Raw genomic sequence first — 24,557 nt, forward strand, 5'->3', positions numbered from 1 at the left:
GCATTTATATTGGTCTGTAGTTTATTCTTGTCTGGGTTTGGATTAGGGTAATTCTGGTCTCATTAATGAGTTGGGGAGTGCTCCTCCTCTTTGTTTTTCTGGAAGAGATTTGTAGCACTGGTATTATCTTTTCCTTTAACTGTTCAGCAGAATTTACCAGTGATACCATCTGGGCCTAAAGATTTCTTTTTTCAGGATAATGTAAATGTGAATTTAACTTCTTTAATTGTTGTAGAACCATTCAGGTTATCTATTTCACATTCAGGAAGTTTTGATAGTTTGTGGCTTTTGAGGAATTGGTCCATTGTTAAATTTATGTGCTCTGTGTACATGCCTGAGTGTGTGTGTCCTAAGGCCCAGACCTGGAGTGGAGGGAACTCTAGCTCAGCTTCAGCACCAGTCCACAATTTCTAGTTCAGCTTTTCTCAGAGGTCTCCAACACTGTAGTTTACAGAATACATGTACAAATTAAGAAATTGGTACCTCCAAAGACTTCTGTTTCCAGGAAGGTGGAATAGATGTACTTTTCCCTATTCCTCTTGCAAAGTACAACTAAAAACTTGTGCATTAGCTATTAGAACAACAACAACAAAATAAAAACACAAGAAGACTCTGAAAGGTTGAGGGAAGAAGGCAGACTGGCTACAGACCAGAACAACAAACATGGCAGTGATTTCCCTGGGTTTTCTCTTTGTCTCATTTATACCAGACTTGGAGTTGAAAAAGCCAGAAACCTGGAAATGACAATGAGGACAGAAAAAATCAAACAAAACTCAGCCTCAACAAAAGCCTTCTGTCTTTAGCTGAAGAATTGGGAAGGGGCAGCTGGAAAGACTGAAAACCTAGAGAATAACCACTCTACCTAAGCCCAGCACCACAGAAAAAAAGCATTGGCCCTGCTCCTACTCTGGCCGGCACAGACGTCCACCCTCGTGAGTGCTATGATGAGGTACCTGGACACCCCTGCCTGCGTGGATCAGACAGAGGGTGCCAGGTAAGGAGCTACACCAGGAACACATTCCCTCCCCTCTCTGTGGTCCGTGGGGACCACCCAGCGATGAGAATGCAGCCCTCCTCTCAGGTCTTAATGAAGGCTGAGTGGGAACCTGGACTTCTACCTCTGCCTGCCTGGCAGTAATGAGGTGGTGTAACCCTTTCCTCTAACAGAGGGGTGTTAGAGAAAGCCAGTTAAAATAGAAGGGTTAAATGAGATCCAGAATCTCATAACACAATAGGAAAATGTCTAGGTTTTAATAAAATTCATTGGTTATGCCAAAACCCAGGAAGTCTCAAAAGGATGACGATGCTAACACTGAGATGACAGGAATGTTATAATTTCTGATAAAGATTTTATTTTTTACTTGCTTATTTTTTTGGCCCTGCCTGTGGCTTGTGGGGGCTCCTGGGCCAGCCACCATAGCACTGACCTGAGCCACAGCAGTGACAGAGCAGTGATCCCTAATCCACTGAGCCATCAGGAACTCTGATTTCTGACAAAGATTTTAAAACAACTATGATAAAAATGCTTCACAGTTGAAGCAAATGAGAAAATAGAAAATCTCAACAAAGAAACTGAAGTCTTAGTAAAGAAACAGGAGAAATAAAGAAGAACCACCAAATAGATATTTTATAACTGAAAAATAAAATAATTTAAATAAAAAGCTTAGTGGATAGGCTCAACAGCAGAATGGAGGGGACAAATCAATGAACTGGAAGACAGGACAATAGAAATCGCCCAATTTGAACCACAGAGAGAAATATACTGAAAAACTTTTTTCAAAAGAGTAACATTAGGGACCTGTGAACATTCATGACAGAGTCTAGGAAGAAAAGAAAGAGGGCAAGACTCAAAAAATACCCAAAGAGGAGTTCCCACTGTGACTCAGTGGTAATGAACCCAACAAGTGTCCATGAGGATGTGGGTTTGGTCCCTGGCCTTGCTCAGTGGGTTAAAGTTCTGGCATTGCCGTCAGCTGTGGTGTGGGTCACAGACACGGCTTGGATCCCACGTGGTGGCCTTAAAAAAAAAAAAGAAAAAAAAATAATGGCTGAGAACTTCTTAAAATTTGGCAAGAGATATAATCTATAGATTTAACAGGCTGAGTGAACCCAAAGCAAGATAAATCCAAGAAATCCATGCCAAGACACATCACAAACTTCTAAAAGACAGAATCTTGGATCATCCAGTGAAGAATGACACCTTACCTAGGGGGAAGTGTGTGTGTGTGTGTGTGTGTGTGTGTGTGTGTGTGTATGCCAGAAGGAAGTGGCAGGGTATTTTTCAAGTGCTGAAAGAAAAGAATTGTCAACACAAAACACTATACTTAGGATATCCTTGAGGAAAAGAAATCAAGACATTCTTAGATAAAGGAAAACAGAGAACTTGTCACTTATGGACCCTAAAAGAATGGCTAAAGAAAGTTTTCTAGAGAGAAAAGTTAAAAGAGGAACCTTGGAGAGTTCCTGTGTGGCTCTGTGGGTTAAGGCTCTGACATTGTCTCTGTGAGCATGTGGGTTCAATCCTTGGACTTGCTCAGTGGATTAAGGATCTACTGTTGCCACAAACTGCAGTGTAGGTTGCAGATGTGGCTTGGATCTGGTGTTGCCATGGCTGTGGTGTAGGCCTCAACTGCAGCTCTGATTGGATCCCTAGCCCGGAGAACTTCCATATGCTGCAGGTGTGGCCATTAAAAAAAAAAAAAAAAAGAAAAGAAAAAAAAAAAGAGAGGAAACTTGGAAAATCAGGAATGAAGAAAGAACATGGTAAGAAATAATATGATCACAGACAATTGATTTTTCTTTTCCTCTTGAATTTTCTAAACTATGTTTGATGTTTGAAGTAAAAATTATAACACTGTGTGTGATGTCATTCTAAATGTATGCAGAGGAAATATTTAAGACAGTTATATTATAAATGGGGAAGGTTAAAGGGATTAAAGGGAGGTAATGCTTCTGTACTTTATTCAAACTGGCCAAATGATGATACTAGTAGACTAATGAGATACACATATAAATATATGTATACATTTATATATATTCCATATTATATATAGTTATAACATAGTATCTAGAGCAACCACTAAAAGAACTATACATAGAGATAAACTCTGAAACACTACTGATAAATCAAAATGGAATTCTAAAAATGTCTAACCCACAGGAATGCAGGAAAAAGAAAACAAACAAAAAACGGAACAAATAGAAAACAAAACATAAAATGACAGACTTAAGCCCTAACCTTATTACCAAAGACAAAGAATTAAAAAACATGACCCAACTAACTATATGCCATATAGAAGAAATTCACTTCAAATATAACGATATAGGAAGGTTGAGAACAAAAAAGATGGAAAAATATATCACACAAACATTAATCAAAGGAAAGCAAAAATAGCTATATTAATACCAGATAAAAGTAGACTTCAAAGCAGAAAAAATTACCAGAGACAGAGAAGGTCATTATATAATGATAAAAGGGTGGATCCTCAAGAAGTCACAGCAGACCTAAATGTGCATGAATCAAACAACCGAACTGCTTAGTATGTAAAACAAAAACAGACAGAACTAAAAAGAGCAGTAAACAAATCCACAGTACTAATTGAAGCCTTCAACACCCCTCTCTCAACTACTGATAGGACAATTGACAGAAAATCTGCACGAATACAGAGTAACTCAACAATTCCATCAACCAACAATAGATATTTATGGAACACACCATGAAACAACAGCAGAATATGAATTCTTTTCAAGTATCCACAAAACACTTATTGTAATAAGATAAACCATATCCTAGTCCATAAAGCCAGTCTCAAAAAATTTTAAAGAACTGAAATAGTATAGTTTGTTCTGTGACCACAGTGGGATCAAAAATAGCAAGAAAACCTCTAAACACTTGGAAACTAAGCAACATGCTTTTAAGTGACCCAAATCCAGGGGTCAAAGAGAAATCTCAAGGGAAACTGAAAAATACACACTGAATGGAATTAATATGAAAACACAATACATAAAAATTTATGCAATACAGGTAAAGCAGTTCTGAGGGGAAAATTTGTAGCACTAATATACAAAGTAGAAAAGAGGAAAAGTCTGAAATCAATAATCCATGCTACTACCCCACCACAAACCTAGAAAAACAGTAAAATAAGTGTAAAGAAATCAAAAGGAAGGATATAATAAATATCAAGAAAACAGAAAACAAAATATAGAGAAAAATTAATGAAACAAGGGATCTTGTTAATGTTAAATCATAACATCAATTATTTTAAGATTTTATATATTAATAGTTAATATAAATTCTTTGAAAAGACCAATAAAACTGACAGACTTCTAACAAGATTGACAAAGGAAAAGGAAAGCACAAATAACTAATTTCAATAATGAAACATTATTTTCAGGGGGTATCACTGAAGACCCTGCAGACATCAATGAGATCATGGAAGAATATTATGAACAATTCTAAACATGTAAAATTGTCAACCCTTCCTCAAAAAACACAAAGTACCAAAACTCACTCAGTATAACTATTAAGGAAACTGAATTTTAAATTGAAATTACCCCCAGCCCAAATCTCCAGGCCCAAATGATTTCATTGGAGAACTCTACCAAATGTTTAAAGAAGAATTAACATAAACCTAGGCAACCTATTTGAGAAAGTAAGAGATGGGAACACTTCCCAAATTATTTTGTAAAGACAGAATCACCTTGATATTAAAACAAGATAAAGACAGTACAAAAAAAGAAAACTACTGAACAATACTCATGAGTACACATGCGAAAATCCTTAACAAAATATTAACAAATAGAATTCGGCAATATATAAAAAGAATTATGATAAAGTGGAGTTTTTTCCAAGGATGCAAAAATAGTTTAGTTCTGAAAATCCATCACTGTACTCCACTGTATTAGCAAGCTGAAGAAAAATCACATGGTTGCACAAATTCAGAACAGTCATTTGACAACACTGAATAATTATTCATGATTAAAAACTCTCAAAAACTTAGTTATAGAGGGGAACTCAACAAAGGCTATCTACCAAAAACCTACAGCTAACATTATACTTAATGTTCTCCTAAGAAACTGGATCACTACGTAGCTGGTGAGAATGATAAATGATAGAGCCATGTGGAAAATAGTTTGGTGGTTTCTTTTTCTTTTCGCCTTTTCTAGGGCTGCTCCTACAGCACATGGAGGTTCCCAGGCTAGGGATCCAATCGGAGCTGTAGCCGCTGGCCTACGCCAGAGCCACAGCAACACTGGATCTGAGCCGCGTCTGCGACCTACACCACAGCTCATGGTACTGCCGGATCATTAACTCACTAAGCAAGGCCAGGGATCGAACCCACAACCTTGTGGTTCCTGGTCGGATTTGTTAACCACTGCGCCATGACGGGAACTCCGGTTTCTTTTTCTTTTCTTTCTTTTTTATTTCAGCTGCACCCTTGGCATTTGGAAGTTCTGGGCCTAGGACTGAACCCGTGCCACAGCAGCAACCTGAGCTGCTGCAGTGACAATGCTGGATCCTTAACCTGCTGGCCACAAGAGAATTCCCTTTTTTTTGGTTGATGGTTTCTTAAAAACTAAATATAGCAACTACTATGTGACCCAGCAACCGCATTCTTCTTGGGCATTTATTTATCCCAGAGAAATAAAGACTTATGTTGATGCAAAAATTCAAATGTTTATAGCAGCTTTATTTGTAATAGCTCAAAACTGGAAAGAACCCAGATAGTCCTCAACAGGTGAATAGCTAAACTGTGCTAATCCATACCAGGGAATACTACTCAGCACTAAAAAGAAGCCAACTACTGATACATAGAACCTGGATGAATCTCTAAAGAATTATGCTGAGTGAAAAAACCCAACCCCCCTAAATTTACATACCATATAATTTCATTCTTAAAACCACAAAGTTATAAAAATGAAGAACAGATTAGTGGTTACCCAGGAGTTAAGGAGGAAGAAGTGTGACAGTGAAGTGGTTGCAGCTATAAAAGGACAACATGAGGGCTCTTGGTGGTGATGGAAGTGTTCTGTATGTTGACTGTATTGATGACAATATCCACGCTCTGCTAGTGTATCACAGTTTGACAAGATGTTACCATTAGGGGAAACTGGGTCAAAGGTACAAGGGATCACTCTGTATCATTTCTTCTACCTGCATGTGAATATACAACAATCTCAAAATAAAACACTTAATTAAAACAGTTGGTACTTGCTTTTCATTTGGCTTCTCTGAGTTTTGGCCATTGGTCAGAATTTAGAAGGGAAGCTGGGAGGTGGGTAGAAGAATATGGTGACTAAACCTCACCATAAATTCCACTAGCAACCAAGCATTCAGAATTCTGTGAAACACAGGAGATATGACAAATGCTTCTATTTTGCGGCGGGAGGGGGGGTCCTAATTTTAAATATAGAACTGGTGTTTAAGTAGAGAATAGTTTTTTAAGATCATTCACCAGCAGACAATTACAGTGCTCTGAGTTGAACCACATTAACTGTCTACACCCTTTTGTATGCTTGGTTATGTTTGCTGTAGTACATTTCATCAACAGTGGATATTTGAGCAGTTTCCCTTGTGATATTCAATATGGCAGCCAATAACCACATGAAATGTGACGTATGCCTGAAATGGAATATACTTAAGTGTGAAATATACAGCCAATTTAGAAAAATCAGTTTTTTTGTTTGCTTGTTTTCTTTTTAGGGCTGCGCCTGTGGCATGAGGAAGTTCCCAGGCTAGAACTGAACTGGAGCTGCAGCTGCCAGCCTATACCACAGCCACTGCAACATGGGATCTGAGCCAAATCTGTGACCTACACCACAGCTTGCAGCAATGCTGGATCCTAACAGTGAGGCCAGAGACCAAACCCACATCCTCACAGACACTATGACAAGTTCTTAACCCACAGAGCCACAATGGGAACTCCAGAAGAATCAGTTTTTTAAAAACAATGTAAAATATATTATTAATATTTTTATATATTGATATCATGTTGAAATGATGATTTTAGATATACCGGGTTAAATAAAATAAATTGTTAAAATCAACTTCATCTATTTCTATTTACTTTTTTAAAATGTAGCTACTAGAAAATTTTAAATTACATTTGTGGATCACAATATATTTCTATTGGATAGCACTGCCCTAGAGGTTGAAACAAGGCTCTGAATTAACAATGTCAAAAAGGCCAAGAGTCAGTGTCTTTTTGATGGCTGTCAAACTGGGTGATTATAACTTCCTAAACAGAACATCACATGCATTTACTTCTTAGATTCACAATAAAGGAAAGTGTTAGATGGGTCTCTTCAGACCCAAGATTTGCTGAAAAGCATTAAGTGGGTTCTCTAAGGAGTTGCCAGATTTATTTACTAGGACAGAACTTTGCTAAAGAACTTTTTGTGTTAGTGCCTGGAATAAATTAGAAGGCAGCTGGAAAGGGTCTCCAAATTCAGGGAAATGTAACATTACTTTCGCAAACTGAAAAAGGAAAAAAAAAAAAAAAAAAAAAGCTGGCCCAGATTTTTGTTTATGACATGTTCACACATCTCTTTTGCTTCTGCCAGATCTTTTCCTGTGTGCCAAATGCAAGAGATTTTCCAGTGAAGGAAGGCATATTTAAAATTTTTTTTTTTAATTTTTGGAAGGCATGTTTTTGAAAATCCCAGGCTTATTCTGCTTGACACATTAACTTTAAAAAGCCGGAGCAAAATTTCCCTAATAGCACAGTATTAAAACATTTCTCTTGAAAGCAGCACTTGAGCAGAGCACTTTTGTGTGTTCGAGACACCTGTAGGTTTACCTTTCCGTGTCCTCCCTTCACCTCACTTCCAGGCAATTTTGAAAAGAGAAAAGTGTAAGAAGTGACAGCTGATCCACGAGCCAGCCTTCAGCTCCTACTCCAGCAGCACTGTGGACTTGTATCCATGGCCTCAGAGATTCACATCTTCCTACCTCCTCCCACAGTGCCCATCTAAGAGCTGAACCCTTGCCCTCACTGTTTACTGAGGAGGTTCCCCACAAATTATTCCTAGGCATGTGCTTTATAAAGCAGGTTATATTTTCCTATAAAACAATGTTACAGCTAAATCATAGATATGCTAAATAATATTTCACAAAAAGCAAACATGGCCTATAAGAATTCAAGGTAAAAAAATATACTGCAAAATTTTATAAAATTGTCACAAATGTACTGTATACAAGGAGAATAACATACTAAAATATACAGGTCTAGCAAACACAAACACAATTCTATCACTATAAGTTTGACCTAACACTACATGTTAGCAATCATAAGTATTAAACATTTAATAATGATTTTCTTTTTTTCCTTTCTTTTTTTTTTTTTGCCTTTTAGGGCCTAACCCATGGCATACGGAAGTTCCCAGGCTAGGGGTCAAATTGGAGCTACAGCTGCCAGCCTATGCCACAGCCGCAGCAACGCAGGATCCGAGCGGTGTCTGTGACCTAAACCACAGCTCAGAGCAACTCTGGATCCCCGACCCATTAAGCAAGGCCAGGGATCGAACCTGCATCCTTGTGGATACTAGTTGGATTCATTTCCACTGCATCACAACTGGAACTCCCAATAATGATTTTTCTTGCCTTCTTAAGGGCTTTGGGTGGGAGGATGATTTGGATATCTCACTTCTCTTTAAAATTCTTCCATTGCTGGGATTTCCTGTTGTGGCACAGCAGAAATGAATCTGACTAGTATCCATGAGATTGGAGTTCAATCCCTGGCCTCACTCAGTGGGTTAAGGATCCAGGGTTGCTGTGAGCTGTGGTGTAGGTCACAGACATGGCTCAGATCTGGTATTGCTGTGGCCGTTGTGTACACTGGGAACTGTAGCTCTGATTTGACCCCTGGGAACTTCCATAAGCTGAAGGTTTCACCCTAAAAAACAAAAGCAAAAAAAAAAAAAAAAAAAAAAAAAGTCTTCCATTTCCTCTTAAACCTCCTTTCAACATTTCCTATAAGCAAGGAAGTCTGAAATGATAGCTTCTTTCCCTCTTGATAAATATTCTCTAATTTGGACTGTAGCGCCCAGATGTAAGAATGTAACTATATTGTTTATTGTCCTTTGTAAACACGACTCAGCCGGTCATAATTTAGAGGTGAGGATTCAAAAAATCAGGAACATCCACCAAATGTTGGTTCTATTTCTACTTGCATTTCTCCAGAGACAAGAAGCTCACTTCTTTCTGAAGCAATCTATTCCATTTTTAGATCTTTCTTTTTCAGGCTGTTTTCCTGTATCTCTCCACCTATCTGTCTTAATTCTTTCCAGAAAGCCAAAGGATAAGCCTTCCAAGAGGTTCTCTGGAGAACAAGAGTGAGGGAGCTGAAGGAATTGTCCATGCTCTGTGTGCTGAAGCACTTTAGGAGTTATTTAATCTTTCACAAAGATAACTATCTCCCATTAGACTATATTTAAATACAGACATAAATATATTTTGTGGAAAAGAATCACCTTGTTTATGCAAAGGAAATCTCTTTCTGACCAAGTAATGCTGTTTGGGTTCAAGGTTAGTGTTGTGCATGGGGCGACAATAAATTCAAATAAATAATTGTCCTTACATGTGAGTACAGCTTCTTCTTAAAGGCTACCCTCTTTTTCGCCCGTTCACACATGATCTGCAAAGCGCGTTCAGCCAAACCTACTGTTCTCATGCAGTGGTGGATTCTGCCAGGTCCAAGGCGGCCTTGGGCAATTTCAAATCCCCTACCTTCACCTGTGAGAAAAAAGGGAAAACACGAGCATGGCCTATTTAATTGTTATTTACACAAATGCTGAGAAAATGATGAGCTGCCCTCAATAAAAATGGCGTTCTGGTAGAAAAAAAGTCAGTTCTGTAATAAGGTTCATTATAGATTTATGGAACTTTTGACTTATATGTATTTTTAAACTACCATCATGAAAAGCTTGGATCACATTTAGGAACTGTCTCTTGAGTACCTATTCTGCATAAGTTAGTTAGTGCTGCAGAGGTTACAGAGGATAAGTCGTAGTCCCTATAGGAGGAGTTTAGAACCCAGAAGAGGGTCAAGGATGCTCAGGATAGGGATATGGAGAGAGACCAGGAAGGCACATTAGGGAGAGGCTGTCTTTTTGCCACTGGAACCCTAGGGCCTGGTAGGGTCAGGGAATTTTTGAGGTGGAATCGGAGATGTTCTCTGAAGGTTAGGGAGGATTCCAACAAGAAAGAGGATGGAGTCACCCCAGGCATGCAGTGTTCAAAGTTATTTATGCTTTTAATGTATATTTAAGACCAGGATTCAGAAAATACTGAGGTTTTATTAAAATCAGCAGGGGCCTGAAAACTGTTTTAGGAAGAAGTGTGTTGCTCTGAATTGTATAATTTTTCTTTCTTTCTTTTTCTTTTCTTTTTTTCTTTTTTTGGCATTTTAGGGCCACACCTGTGGCATATGGACGCTCCAGGCTAGGGGCTGAATTGGAGCTATAGCCACAGGTCTATGCTACAGCCACACCAGATTCGAGCCACGTCTGCAAACTACACTACAGCTCACAGCAACACCAGATCCATAACCCACAGGGTGAGGCCAGGGATGGAACCTGTGTCCTCATGGATGCTAGTCAGATTCGTTTCCACTGAGCCAAGATGGGAACTCCTTTAGCTGTGTTTTCAATTGATGTGAAACAGAAAACCACATCAAACACTTAAATAAAACTATTATTCCATGTAGGAAAATCCACCAAAGGAAAAAAAACCTTCCAATATAAATAGAGTAAGAGGGGAAATTATCTAAATTACAGTAGACATTGTATCTTTTCCAGATTTAGACCTGAAAATATTTAAAAACACAATATTAAAGGATCATTTTTCCAAACTTATCTCACCTAGTATTAAGTTGGTGGCAGGAACTCGCACTTGATTAAAATGGATCTCAAAATGTCCTCCATGTAAATTATCTATAAGATAGAGAATAACATTTTAAAGAGCAAAATGAGTTAACTAAAATGTAGTAGATAACAGATAATCTGCTTAAATATAATTATAATTCTTTGAGTAAATATAATTACTCAAAGATAGTGGGATTTAAAGGCCTCAAATGTCAGACGTTCCTGGGTAGCCCTGAGCCCTGGACCCCTAGCCCTGCATAGCCCAGAAAACTCATCATTTCATCCAGAGGTTTTTGAACTCATTTTTGAAGTTATAGAGCCATGAAAAAAGATGGCTCCATAGCTCTGATCAGACTATTTTATTATTATTTTATTATTACTTCTTCCTTGAAATTTTTTTACATGGGCTTCCAAAGAAAATATGCTTGGGGTAAAAAAGGTACCAATGGTTCAAATATTGAAAGTGAGTAATGTAATTCAAATTTATTTTATCTTTGTAGAAATCAATGCCCAAAGATGTAAAGAATCTGCCTGAAGGGACAGAGCAGGCTCAGTATTAGAGACAAAGCTGAGGCTAGACCTTAAGCATGTTTGCTCCCAGTCTAGGCTTGTTCACTGTGTTTGCCTCCTGAAAATGGTGGCAAAGGACTCGGCCAGGCAACTCATTCACATTTTGTCTTTACATCATCTCTCCTCTCCGCCAAGTTCTAGAGATAATTTCATGCTAACTCCACACCCTTTTCCTGGCGGAACACACATTAATAATCAACTTTGTCCACACTGTTTCTTTTGGCCTTGGCCTAGGGAGTTGGAGAGGTACTAGTAAATTATCATACTGAAATTTCAAACATAGGCTCTACAATGGAGAGTTTTTGTAGCCAACCGTCATTAGAAACTGGTTTGGTAGTTTTGCAAGCTGCTGCTTTGTAACCCAACAACTTTCCATGCACAACTTGCTCAAGTGACCTAGTTCATCCTCATCTTGCCAACGCACTTAACCTGTGGGTGCATGCTCCAGCTGCAACTTACAGAAAGCTCAATGTCAAATGTTCCATTAAATTGCACTTGAACATTTTCATTAGCCATATTCAACAATAAGGGGAAAGCCAGGATGACAACAAAACTTGAAGTTGAGTAAACTTTTTCATAGCGTTTATGACTTGCTGACAGCTATATAATATCTTATTTACATGTTTTATTTTTCCCTGTCTCCTTCCCTCATCATGTAATAGGCTTCACAAGGGCAGAGTCTGGGTCTGTTGTGTTCACTGACTGTATTCTAAGCACCATTCAACAAATACTTGCTGAGTAAACAACCTGAGCAGCAAGGAAACAATGAACATGAATGAGCCTGAGCAAAAGAATCCTTGCTTTGTAGAAATTCTGCCCAAGGACAGAAGGAAGGAAAAGTTTTGCATTCAAATCAGTGGTGGTGGGGGGAAGATACAAATGAACTTATTTACAAGACAGGAACAGACTCACAGGCTTCAAAAACAAACTTATGGTTACCAAAAGGGAAACGTGCGGTGAGAGATAAACTAGGAATTTGTGAATAAAAGATATACACTATGATATATATAATCAACAAGGACCTACTGTATAGCACAGGAAACTCTATTCAATATTCCATAATAATCTACGTGGGAAAAGACTCTGAAAAAGAATGTGTATATGTATATGTATAACTGAACATTTTGCTGTACCCCAGAAACTAAGACAACATTGTAAAGCAACTATACTCCAATTAAAAAACAAAACAAAAAAACAACCCACTGCTCTTGTAGGTTCATAGATTAAGAAAACTAAACTTGAAAACAAAAATGAATGCTTTTGTGGGTTATCTAGATTTAATTTTCCATGTCTATTCCTTTAATCCATTCTCCTGGATGACAAAATGAAGACTGGCAGACAGAGTTGCTGTTCCTTGAATGCCAGTCTGCCCTTTCCCCAAAGCAGACAAAATGTGGTAGAATGCTGCACCACCACTTTATTTTATTTTTTTTTTTTGTCTTTTTTTTTTTTTTCCTTGCCATTTCTTGGGCCGCTCCCATGGCACATGGAGGTTCCCAAGCTAGGGGTCAAATTGGAGCTGTAGCTGCCGGCCTACACCACAGCCACAGCAACGCGGGATCCGAGCCGAGTCTGCAACCTACACCACAGCTCATGGCAACGCTGGATCCTTAACCCACTGAGCAAGGCCAGGGATCGAACCCGCAACCTCATGGTTTCTAGTCGGATTTATTAACCACTGAGCCATGATAGGAACTCCCTGCACCACCACTTTAAAAAGAGAATGCCACTGACATTTATCTTACAGGTCAAAGGATTTCTAAGAACCCATCTCATGTATTAAAATGGTATCTATTCCCTTCAGTGTTACTGCATAGTCTTTCTGCTTGCTAATATATTGTCTTACACTTACCCAGGTAGCCAAAAACTGACAATGGTCTTATTAGTTCTACTCCAGGTGTGTCAATAGGAACAAGAATCATGCTGTGTTGTCTGTGTCTGGTCAAAAGAAAAACAGATGTTAGGAAAAGTTTGCTAAGTGGTAAAATAAAACAGATGTTAGGTGGAGTCTCAACTGTCATTTTTTGGTTGTTATCCTATAATCATGTAAGCAATGATGTCTAGAATGGGAACTGTGTAAAAGACATAGATCAAGTACGTTCAGATACAGGCTGTGACCTGGAACAATAACAATGATTTGAAAATATGTGAAAGTTACTTAATGGAGGCATCTCATTGTTCATCAGTGTAATTTGGAACTGATATTCAATATAGTAAACATTTCAAAACTATTGCCTTGGATCCAAAAATCTTATCACTTAGTTACTTAGAGTGTTTTGAAAAATTTTATATATCGTATAATCTGATCCAAATAGCTTTGAGGACTCAGCAATACTTTTTAATACAGGAAATTCCACAGTGAAGAATGTATAGCAACACTCCCTGAAAATGCTTTCTAAATAGATCTTTTAGCAAAATAACTGAAATAAATAGGTGACATTTTAAGCAAGTTCAGTGGATAGAAACACTGACTCATTCCTCCATAGATCTCTCAATCACTGTTGTTTTATTACCTGGTTTCAGAGTTACTGTTAGTTCTTCCCATAACAATTGCAATTTTGCACTTTGGATTCCCAGCTCCTAAAACCAGAGAGAAAATGAGAAAAATACATTCAAAAAGTAATTTTTACTCTGACATTACACCCTAAAAGTTCTAATCTTTCCAAGTTTATCTCTGGCAAAACAAAAACAAACAAACAAACAAAAAAACAGAAAGAAAAACCTTGATCCATTAAAAAAAAAAAAAAAAAAAAAAAGCTTGTGTATAGAACTGTATATCACCCAAGAAAAATGACTGGCCAAGGCCAAGGGTGAACTTTCTCAGTGAGAGTCACTGCACAAAAATAGCCAGAAGTCAAAGAAGCCGTGAAACAGCTGCGGCCCTTAAGACAGAGTGATAGCTCTCCCATTCGTATTATCTCAGATCATCAGCATGCTAGAAAGGTTGTGAACTTGTTCTAGCATATTTCCTCCTGTTTAGATCTATTTTCTGACATATGGACAAAATGCACTAAAACTCATATTTACTCCCTAATCAATGGCTGAGAAAGACCTAATTTCCCCAGTCATGGAGCTGGGTGAGGGTGAGTCTGTTTAAGGACCATAGTACCTAACCCAGATTACTTTTGAAGATGGCTTAATTGGAGCTGTCCACATATATCAGGCTCTGATTCTACCTTCGATAAGCCTAGGTTCTCTCATTTATTGATTTATGAAGGTTACAATTTGAAACTATAAAGTTATTACCATTTTAATGTAAAGTTTTATTTAATTAAAGTTTAAGTTCTCCAAAGGGGTCTCCCTGCAAAGTTTCAATTTCACCAGTCTATGAATCTAGTCCCTCAGGGAAACTAGTATTTAATTGGTTTCCTAATTAAATACTTTATTATTATTTAATTAGGAAACCAATTAAAACCGATTATTTTTTTAAAACTTATAAAAAGTGGTTCCAGGAGTTTTGAAATCACAGGAAGATTAAATGAGGAATGTCAGGAATTATGTCAAATAGTAGACTAACACAATAAAATCCCCAGATTTAAAAGGATAAACTCCATGGGACATACTAAAGGGTTTGGCAAGATGGCAGAAGAGTAAGAGGACATGCTCACCCTCTCCCACAAACACATCAAAAAAACACATCTACATGTAAAACGATTCACACAGAACATCAACGGAATGCTTGCAGAAGAACTTAAACCTCCAAAAAGGGCAAGAAACTCTTGACAAAACTGAGTAGAACACAAGAAAAAAAGAGAGAGAAAAGGAATGAGGATGGGACTAGCATTCCTGTGAAGGAGCTGTGAAAGAGAAAGGGAACCCACACCCTGGGAAGCCACCTAACCAACGGAAAGATCAGCTGAGTCGGAGGGAACTCCAATAAGCCGAGAAAAGCGCAGCAGCAGGTCTGAGAACCAAAAAGCAGAGTGAGAGACGCACAGACCATCTGAACCTCTGGCATGGACACCACAGACTGAGACGCTTGGTGGGGGCTGGGGACTGAGACCTAGGCTCCAGAGGTCAGTCCCTGGGAATGGGCTGGGGTTGGTGGTGTGGAGACAGTCTAAAAGACTAGGGAGTGGTGAGCTGCTGGCAGGGGGAGCAGTACGCTAAGGGCTGGGGAGTGGGAAGCCACGGCAGAGGGAACCCAGGAGAAGGTCCAGACTGAAAGGAGAGACAAGGCGCCATTGTTGGCAAGGGGAGAGGAGGAGGGGCAGGCTACCATAGAAAACTCCTTGGGCCCCAGTGTGCATGCTTGCCCACTGGATCGCAGAGAACTGAGCATTCCTTCCCGGATCCTGCACCCTGCCCGCACAGATCAGGCCCCGCCGGCACCATCGCATGCTCCCAGAGCCTGTGCCCCGTCCTCATGGAACCAGCCTGCCAGCTCACCCTGGACTGTGCCAACTACAGTTTGGCTTCCCCAAATTCACAGAAAAACACATGCACGATGAAGAAGCTCAGAAACCATTCCCAGTTAAAGCGACAGGAGAATTCACCTAAAGCAATCAACAATGAAACAGATCTCTGCAGTCTGACAGACTTTGAGTTCAAAAGGGAGCTAGTGAAAATACTGAAGGAATTAAGAGAGGATATGAACAGTAATGCAGATTCCATCAGAAAGGAGCTAGAAAATATAAGGAGGAGCCAAGATAAACTAGAAAATTCATTTGCAGTGATACAAACCAAGCTAAAGGCAATAAAGACCAGAATGAATAATGCAGAAGAACGAATTAGTAACGTGGAAGATAGAATAATGGAAATCACCCTTACAGGACAGCAGATAGAAAACCAAATGAAAAAACATGAAAGCAATATAAGAGACCTATGGGATAATATAAAGAGGGCCAATCTACATGCAATAGGAATTCCAGAAGGAGAAAAAAAAGAAAAGGGGATTGAAAATATATTTGAAGAAATTATGGCTGAAAACTTTCCAAGTCTAAAGGATACTGATATCAAGATACAGGAAGCACAGAGGGCCCCAAATAGGACCACACCAAGACATATTATAATAAAAATGGTAAAAATTAAAGATAAAGAGAGGATTCTAAAGGCAGCAAGAGAAAGGCAAAGTGTTAATTATGAGGGAAACCCATAAGGCTATCAGCTGATTTCTCCAAGAAACACTACAGGCCAGAAGGGAGTGGCAAGATATATTTAAAGCACTGAAAAGAAAAAAATCTGCAACCTAGAATACTCTATCCAGCAAGAATGTCACTTAAAATAGAAGGGGAAATAAAGAATGTCTCCAACAGACAAAAGCTGAAAGAGTACAGCAATACGAAACCCATCCTAAAAGAAATACTGAAAGGGCTTCTCTAAATTTGAAAAAAAAAAAAAGGAAGAATTAGGATGGGGAAACTACAATTGGAAAGCAGTCACTTAAATATTAAAGCCAGCATACAGATCCAAACATATGATGTTTAAAAAAAAAAAGACATCAAAATCATACAATGTGGGTAAGGGAAGTGAGAAAAAATAGATTCTTTTTTTAATCTTGATGTGTTTGAGCCTATATGATTATCAGGCTAAAGTAAGCAGATATAGGAAGGGGTTAACATACTTAAAAAACAGGGTACCACAAATCAAAGCTAAAGATTACATTCACAAAAATTGAAAAGTACTCAAGCATAACATAAATGGAAACCATCCAACCAAAAAAAAAGAAGAAAAGAGAAACATAGAGTCAACTTGAAAACAAGGTTTAAAATGGCAATAAATAAATATCTATCAATAATCACCTTAAATGTCAATGGACTGAATGCTCCAATCAAAAGACACAGAGTGGCAAATTGGATAAAAAAGCAAAAACCTTCAATCAAGCCTTCAAGCCTACAAGAAACTCACCTTAGGGCAAAGGACACATATAGACTGATGAAAGTGAGGGGATGGGAAAAGATATTTCATGCCAATGGACAAGACAGGAAAGCAGGAGTTGCAATACTCATATCAGACAAAATAGACTTTAAAATGAAGGCCATAAAGAAAGACAAAGAAGGACACTATTTAATGGTTAAAGGATCCACTTAAGAAGAGGATATTACAATCGTCAATATATATGCCCCTAATATAGGAGCACCCAGATACCTACAACACATCCTAACAGACATAAAAGGAGAAAGGGATGGGAATACAATCATAGTAGGAGACTTTAACACCCCACTCACATCAATGGACAGATCCTGTAGACAGAAAATCAATAAGGCAACAGAGATCCTAAAGGACACAATAGAAAGTTAGACTTAATTGACATTTTCAGGACATTACACCCCAAAAATTCAGAATATACATTCTTCTCAAGTGTACATGGAACATTCTCAAGAATTGATCACATATTGGGACACAAACCTAAATTCAACAAATTTAAGAGTATAGAAATCATACTAAAGGACACTGCAGGGATGTAATCAGTGAGTTACAGACTACGGGAAATCTGTAAGACACATAATCTAGTTTCTTCAACAATTGTAATAAAAAGCAAAAAGAAAAGTGATCGGGAAAAAGGGAGCTTATAGATGAAAAGAGACTTAAAAAAGAGTATCAACCAACAGGAATTTTTAGACTTTATTTAGATCATAATTCAAATAAGAAACAAAACACATTAATCACAATTATGAAACAATTAGGAATGTGAATACTTACTGGATATGTAATGATATTAAGTAATTTTAGGTGTGCTAATGGTATTTTGGTGCTTTTTAAAAAGAGAGCTTATTGAGATAGACACTGAAATACTTGTGAAATAATGTGATGTCTGGGATTTATTTCAAAATAATGGGGAGAGGAGGGAATGGGATTAGGGATGAAGCAAGGTTGGCCATGAGTTGGAAACTGTTGAGTTGCAAAACTGTTCAAAGACAATTCCTGGGAGACCTAAGTGTGTACCAAAGACTTGAAGGAGAAATATGGTGATACACTGAAACGCCTGAAAACAACTCACATAACAGTGAACATGAGGAGTAAAAGAAGGTAGGGCCCAGAAGAAAGAGGTGTGTTAACTTCTCTAGATTGAGAGGGGGTGGAATGAGGACATAGTCAAGAAGCAGTGATAGAAGAAAGATGATTAGTTAAGAAACAGGGACCAAGGCAAGCAGAGGTAAAGAAAGAAAAGACTGTAAAAATAAAGAGTCAAGTTAGCGAAAAGGGGTCTACTTTATTTATTTTATTTTATTTTATTTATTTTTTTGTCTTTTTGCCATTTCTTGGGCTGCTCCCGCGGCATTTGGAGTTTCCCAGGCTAGGGGTCGAATCGGAGCTGTAGCCGCTGGCCTACACCACAGCTACAGCAACACCAGATCTGGGCTGCATCTGCAACCTACACCACAGCTTACAGCAACGCCGGATCCTCAACCCACTGAGCAAGGCCAGGGATCAAACCCGCAACCTCATGGTTCCTAGTCGGATTCGTTAACCACTGAGCCACGACGGGAACTCCAAAAGGGGCCTACTTTAAACATTAGCACTTACATCTGAAATTTTGAAACCCCTTACAATTGGATCTCTGGCTCTACAGAAGAAATGAATGAAACAGAACACACAATTATAGCTCTTGCAGTATTTTGTCTATCTGTAACTAAATTAACAGAGAAAACTATACACAGGAAACAAATGATAGCTTTTCTAAAATCAAGTTGGAGAGATTCGGGATGGTGGAAATATGTGTTTATCTCCCATCGCTTCTGAGATCTCACTGAAATAAAAATATAAAAGCACAATGAAGACATTACCATACCAGAAAAGGATGTGGGCAAGGTGAGAGATTAGGGGTGTTGGTGGTCACCAACAAGTGAGAGATCTCCATAAATAACTGGGGAACAGAGAAAGGCAAGTTGACCAATGAAATGCACAGAGAAATCAGAGCCTAGCAAATGATGTAAGGAATTGCAAAGGGAAAGGGTCCTGACTCTGATCAGAAGTTACGATTGAGAAGCAAGGCCACAAAAGGGGAATTAACCCAATATTTGTAATTGGCCAAATGTAACAAGTAGCACTCTTGCAGACAGGTATCTGATAGTTAGCCCTAAGAAGAAAAGTATATAGTGTATAGTATAGTATATTACTAAAAAAAAAAACAAAAAAACAAAAAAAAAAAACAACAACACAACAAATAAAGTCATTCTGACCTGTGGGGACCTGTAGTCTGAAAGCTAGTTTCCTATCAGCAAAGTGAGTCCCAGTCCTACTCCACCAAAGCTTTCCTTATAGAATTCCTACTCAGGAGAAGGAACATGGCTGGAAAAAAGCTTTGTTAAAACAGAGGAAACCTCAAGTGGCTACCCTTTCTTTTTTCTTAAGTATGATGAGAAAACCAAGGATCTGGAGTTTGTGAAGCACCTGCAGTTTTAGAGAGACTAACTGATCAAAATAAATAAACTGTGAAACTGGTTGGAATAGAAAGACTAAAGATACCAAGAGAGGTCTCTAGAAAAGAAAGAATTAAAAGTACAATTTTAAGGTGTGGGTGTACGTATGGGTAAGGGGAAAGAGATTCAATATGTTAAAAGCAAATAATGGCCAAAAATGGCAACTAGAAACTCCAGGAAAATAATTTGTAAATGTACAAATAAACCATGGTCCAAACATCAAAGAAACTATGCAGTATGGCATGAATTTAAGTAATACATAGAGTGTAAAACTATTGTAACTGATATTGATGATTAGAAACATTCCCCTTAGGGAGTTCCCGTCGTGGCGCAGTGGTTAACGAATCCAACTAGGAACCATGAGGTTGCGGGTTCGATCCCTGGACTTGCTCAGTGGGTTAAGGATCCAGCGTTGCCGTGAGCTGTGGTGTAGGTTGCAGATGCGGCTCGGATCCCGAGTTGCTGTGGCTCTGGTGTAGGCTGGCGGCTACAGCTCCGATTAGACTCCTAGCCTGGGAACCTCCATATGCCGCGGGAGTGGCCCAAGAAATGGCAAAAAGACAAAAAAAAAGAAACATTCTCTTTAGAATGGCCGAGGCGATATTACATTGAATCAGTTAGAGAAGGACATGAAATCAATCTAACATACTGCTCAGACCAGCACTGAACAATATTTGCATAGTCTTAAAAGGAAAGTGTTGGTTTTCAAAGTTTAGACTCATCCTGTGGTCAACAATGATTATAGCTGCAAAACAGAAATAAATGTTAGTAATTCTGACTATGTAAAAGCAGAAGCTGTGGCTGACACAAGGTACAATGTGGAAGGGAGGAATAATAGGTAGAGAAAGGGGTAAGAGCACTTACACATCTTTATGTGATAAAGAGGAACCTGAGGATATTCTGCCAAAAGGGGATGCAGGGGAGAAATTTAGAGGTATCATCTAAAGGTTAGAAGGTTATCAATCAAAACTGAAATAATAAAATAAATATCTATGTTAGAAAAGGGCAGAGAGTTATACTACAAATGAGTGAAACTGATCTATTCAAATTGGGGACTCAATGAGTAGTGTCTAAAATGAATAAACTAGGAGAGAGAACAAGCATTTTACCTAAAATTATAGCAGAAGCCAGAGTACTAAAAACAGAAGCTGTTAGAAGAGTTTTCTCTAGGGCATGGTAATGTGGTGTGAAGGGATGGGAAACAGTATGAACTGAAATGTCTTCAGATTTGTTACCATTTCTAATGGAGTAATAATAAAAACAGCTACTACTACTTTTTTATTTATTTTTAGGACTGCACCCTTAACACATAGAAGTTCCTAAGCTAGGGGTCAAATTGGAGCTGTAGCTGCCGGTCAGTGCCAAAGCCACAGTAACGTGGGATCTGAGCCTGTCTGGGACCTACACCACAGCTCACGGCAACAACAGATCCCCAACCCATTGAGCAAGGCCAGGGATCGAACATCATGGATGCTAGTCAGGCTCGTTACCGCTGAGCCACAACAGGAACTCCTCACAGAAACTACTTTCAAAAATATTAAACAAACAGCCTATCATCTTGTGAACAAATCTGCAGAATCCAGTTTGGAGAAGGAAACTGAGAAACCTGCTGGGTAAACTATAGTATGCCTTTTTCTCTTTCCTGGTCTCCATTTAATCTGAACATTTTATCTCTGGGCTATGGAGGAGCCATGGCACGTAGTGGGGCATTTCCCTTTTCTTCTCAGTGATGATACCGAACTCCAGACATCCCACATGCAGCACACTCTGCCTTATGAAATGCCTAAGACAATAAAAACACTAAAAATAGATTTCATCTGGGAAGTGGAATACATCTTAAACTGACTTAGAGACTGAATCACAAGACTGCTTTCTTCATGGCCAAACCCAATGGAACTGTCAGAACTTGCAATCATCTATGATTTCGCACGTAAATAATTTCATCTATGACTAGAAAGGGAAGGAAGCCTTTTAAACTAACTGGAACAGAACACTGAAACGACAACAACAACAAAAACAAACAACCCCCCCAGCATTAAATTGGCCACTAGATGCTACTTTATAATCACATAACAAATATATTAAGCAAAAGTATCTCCTATTTATTTCCCAAATATATGACTTATTGTCTTAACATTGGGAGATAAGACAGATATGACATATTACATGTGAGATAAAGAATAAAACCATTTTCTCCACTCTTCTGTGCTGTTGCATAATAACTTGATTACTAAATCCAGTTGCTTCAAATACAATTACATATAAAGTTTTTACACTGAAAAGGAATACATCTGTTTTTCTAAAAAAAAAAAACCCACAAGCATTTTCACAAAAATAGGAGAAATGTAATGTTGTTCAAGGACAACACTCTATATAATATGCCTTGAAAACTCAGCAGTATGTGTACTGCTATTAGATAACGAAGGCCTTTAATTCAGGTTAAACATACCTATATCAACCAGTAATAAATAACTTTTAGAATTTCTAGAATTTGTTCCACATATATATATATATACACATATATATAATATATATACATATATGCACACATATATAATATATATACATATATACATATATGCACACATATATTATATACATATATAATACATATAATATATATATACATATATACCCCCCCACACACTGTTCCATTTGAACCTAACACTGCTCTAAAGTCTCTCTATATACAGCAAAATTGAGGGGAAGGCACAGATTTCCCATCTACTACCTCCTTCCTCCATACTCAGCCTCCACCATTATCAGCGTTGCCCATCAGAGTGGTACATTTTTTACAAGTGATGAACCTACAGTGACACATCATAACCAACTAAAATTCATAGTTTACATTACAGTTCACTCTTGATGTTGTTCATTCTCTTGGTTTGGGCAAATGTATGATATGTACCCATCATTATATATTTCACTTTCCTAAAAATCCTCTGTGCTCCACTTACTCATTCCTCCTCACCTCCAGTCCTGCCAACAACTTATCTTCTTACGTCTCCAGAGAGTCTGCCTTTTTCAGAATGTCATATAGTTGGAATTATAGCCTTTTCAATTAATAATATGCATTTAAAATTTCTCCATGTCTTTTCATGGCTTGGTAGCTCTCTTCTTTTTTGTATTGGATGATATTCCATTATATGGATGTTCTTCTTTTAAATGACCATTTTTTCCTATCTCCTATTCTTCTGGCACTCCAACTACACATAATAGACCTTTTGATATTGTCCCACAGGTTCCTAAGATTGTTCATTTCTTTCCTTATTTTCTTAAAATTAGAAAATTCTTAATGGCCTATCTGTAAGTTCATTAATTCTTTTCTCCGTCAACTCCATTATATCATTAAACCCATTCAGTGAACTTTTTTCAGATATTTTGCTTTTCAATTCTAGTATTTCTAATTGGTTCTTTTTAATGTTTTCTGTAGTATCTTCTGATACTTCTTTTTATTCTAAACCTCATTGAGTGAATTTATGATAACTGTCTTAAGTCCTTGTCTGATAATTACAACATTTGAGTCACTTGAAGGGTTGGGCTTTCCCCTTGAAATAGGATCATGTTTTCCTGGTTCTTCATTTGGTGAGTAATTTCAGACAGTTTTCTGGATATTATGATTCTTTTGTTTTGAAGACTGTGGATTCTCTTCTACCTCTCTGAAGAGAGCATTAATATTTTTGTTTTATCAGGCAATTAATGTAGACTCAAACCGCAGAGTCTGTCTCAATTAAGGTAAGTGGGAGGTCACATTTCAGTTTAACTCTTTTTATTTAGCTGTAAGGTGCGTGAGTCTGCCCTGCAAATCACCTTGGTAGCCAGATACTTGGGCACAGTTTATACATGAAACAGTTTCCTGTTTTTTCCAGTTTTCTCTTTTCCTGGAATCTCACACTATCCTATCATTTTCTGGGAGCAATGGCTGCCCCAGACACTGACCTCAGTCCTCTAGGACACAAAGACCCGAGTTACCTACAGAAGTTTCAGCATTCTCCTACCACATTGTGTCCTTAGGCCACAGCCTTAAAATGAGACCTCATGCCTTGTCTCATCTTCCAAATTGTGATTCTACTACAAAATCAGCCTGTCTTTGGTCACTCCTCACACTCTTCAGGTAGTTATTTTTTATAGTTTTTTTTGTTTTTGTTTTTTCCTTTTTCCTTGTTAAGGCCACACCTGCGGCATATGGAAGTTCCCAGACTAGGGGTTGAACTGGAGCTATAACTGCTGGCCTACACCACAGCTACAGCAACACCAGATCAGGGCTGCATCTGCAACCTACACTGCAGCTCATGGCAATGCCAGATCCTTAACCCACTGAGCAAGGCCAGGGACTGAACCCATATCCACATGGACACTATGTTGGATTCTTAATCCCCTGAGCCACAAAGGGAACTCCTGTAACTTTTTAAAATCTATGAGATAGGTCAATCTCAAGTGCTTACTTTGCCACATCAGAAATGGCACTCCCCTAGAGTTCTCTCCTTTAAACTTCACCCATACCAAATCTTCACTTATCCAGTGTGATGGTTTCTTAAATCATGTACTTATCATTAGTGTCAGCTAAAGTTTTAGAAAGGCAATGATCACCTCAAAATACGATCATATAAGTAGTATTAGAAATCTTAGAAGCTCTCAAATTTTAAAACCAATAAAACCAAGGGCCTACAATTCTATTACCTTCAATTATTCTGTACTGTGAACTAAACATGTAAAGTAAAATATAGTTAAGATTAAAATGCAGTTGTTTTAAAGTGAACG

The 24,557-nt window shown here is 38.1% G+C and overlaps 1 protein-coding gene across 5 annotated transcripts in view; it reads right to left on the reverse strand.

The window, feature by feature from the left end:
- The window catches only part of ACAD11 (acyl-CoA dehydrogenase family member 11), a 101,593-nt gene that overhangs the window by 10,727 nt on the left and 66,309 nt on the right, over positions 1 to 24,557 (reverse strand). For all 5 annotated transcript variants that reach the window (XM_084989687.1, XM_001924765.6, XM_084989688.1 and 2 more), the window contains 4 exons: positions 13,947 to 14,013; positions 13,286 to 13,371; positions 10,861 to 10,932; positions 9,579 to 9,733 (listed from right to left, as the gene is read on the reverse strand). In XM_084989687.1, the coding sequence (XP_084845813.1) occupies positions 9,579 to 9,733; positions 10,861 to 10,932; positions 13,286 to 13,371; positions 13,947 to 14,013 (380 nt within the window). The remainder of the gene's footprint in view (positions 1 to 9,578; positions 9,734 to 10,860; positions 10,933 to 13,285; positions 13,372 to 13,946; positions 14,014 to 24,557) is intronic.

This window comes from Sus scrofa, chromosome 13 (genome assembly GCF_054392235.1).
Source record: "Sus scrofa isolate SSC_HxYL_T2T_F1_AM1 chromosome 13, Sscrofa_HxYL_maternal_Yorkshire_Landrace_v2.0, whole genome shotgun sequence".
In the NCBI taxonomy this organism is placed as follows: Eukaryota; Metazoa; Chordata; class Mammalia; order Artiodactyla; family Suidae; genus Sus; species Sus scrofa.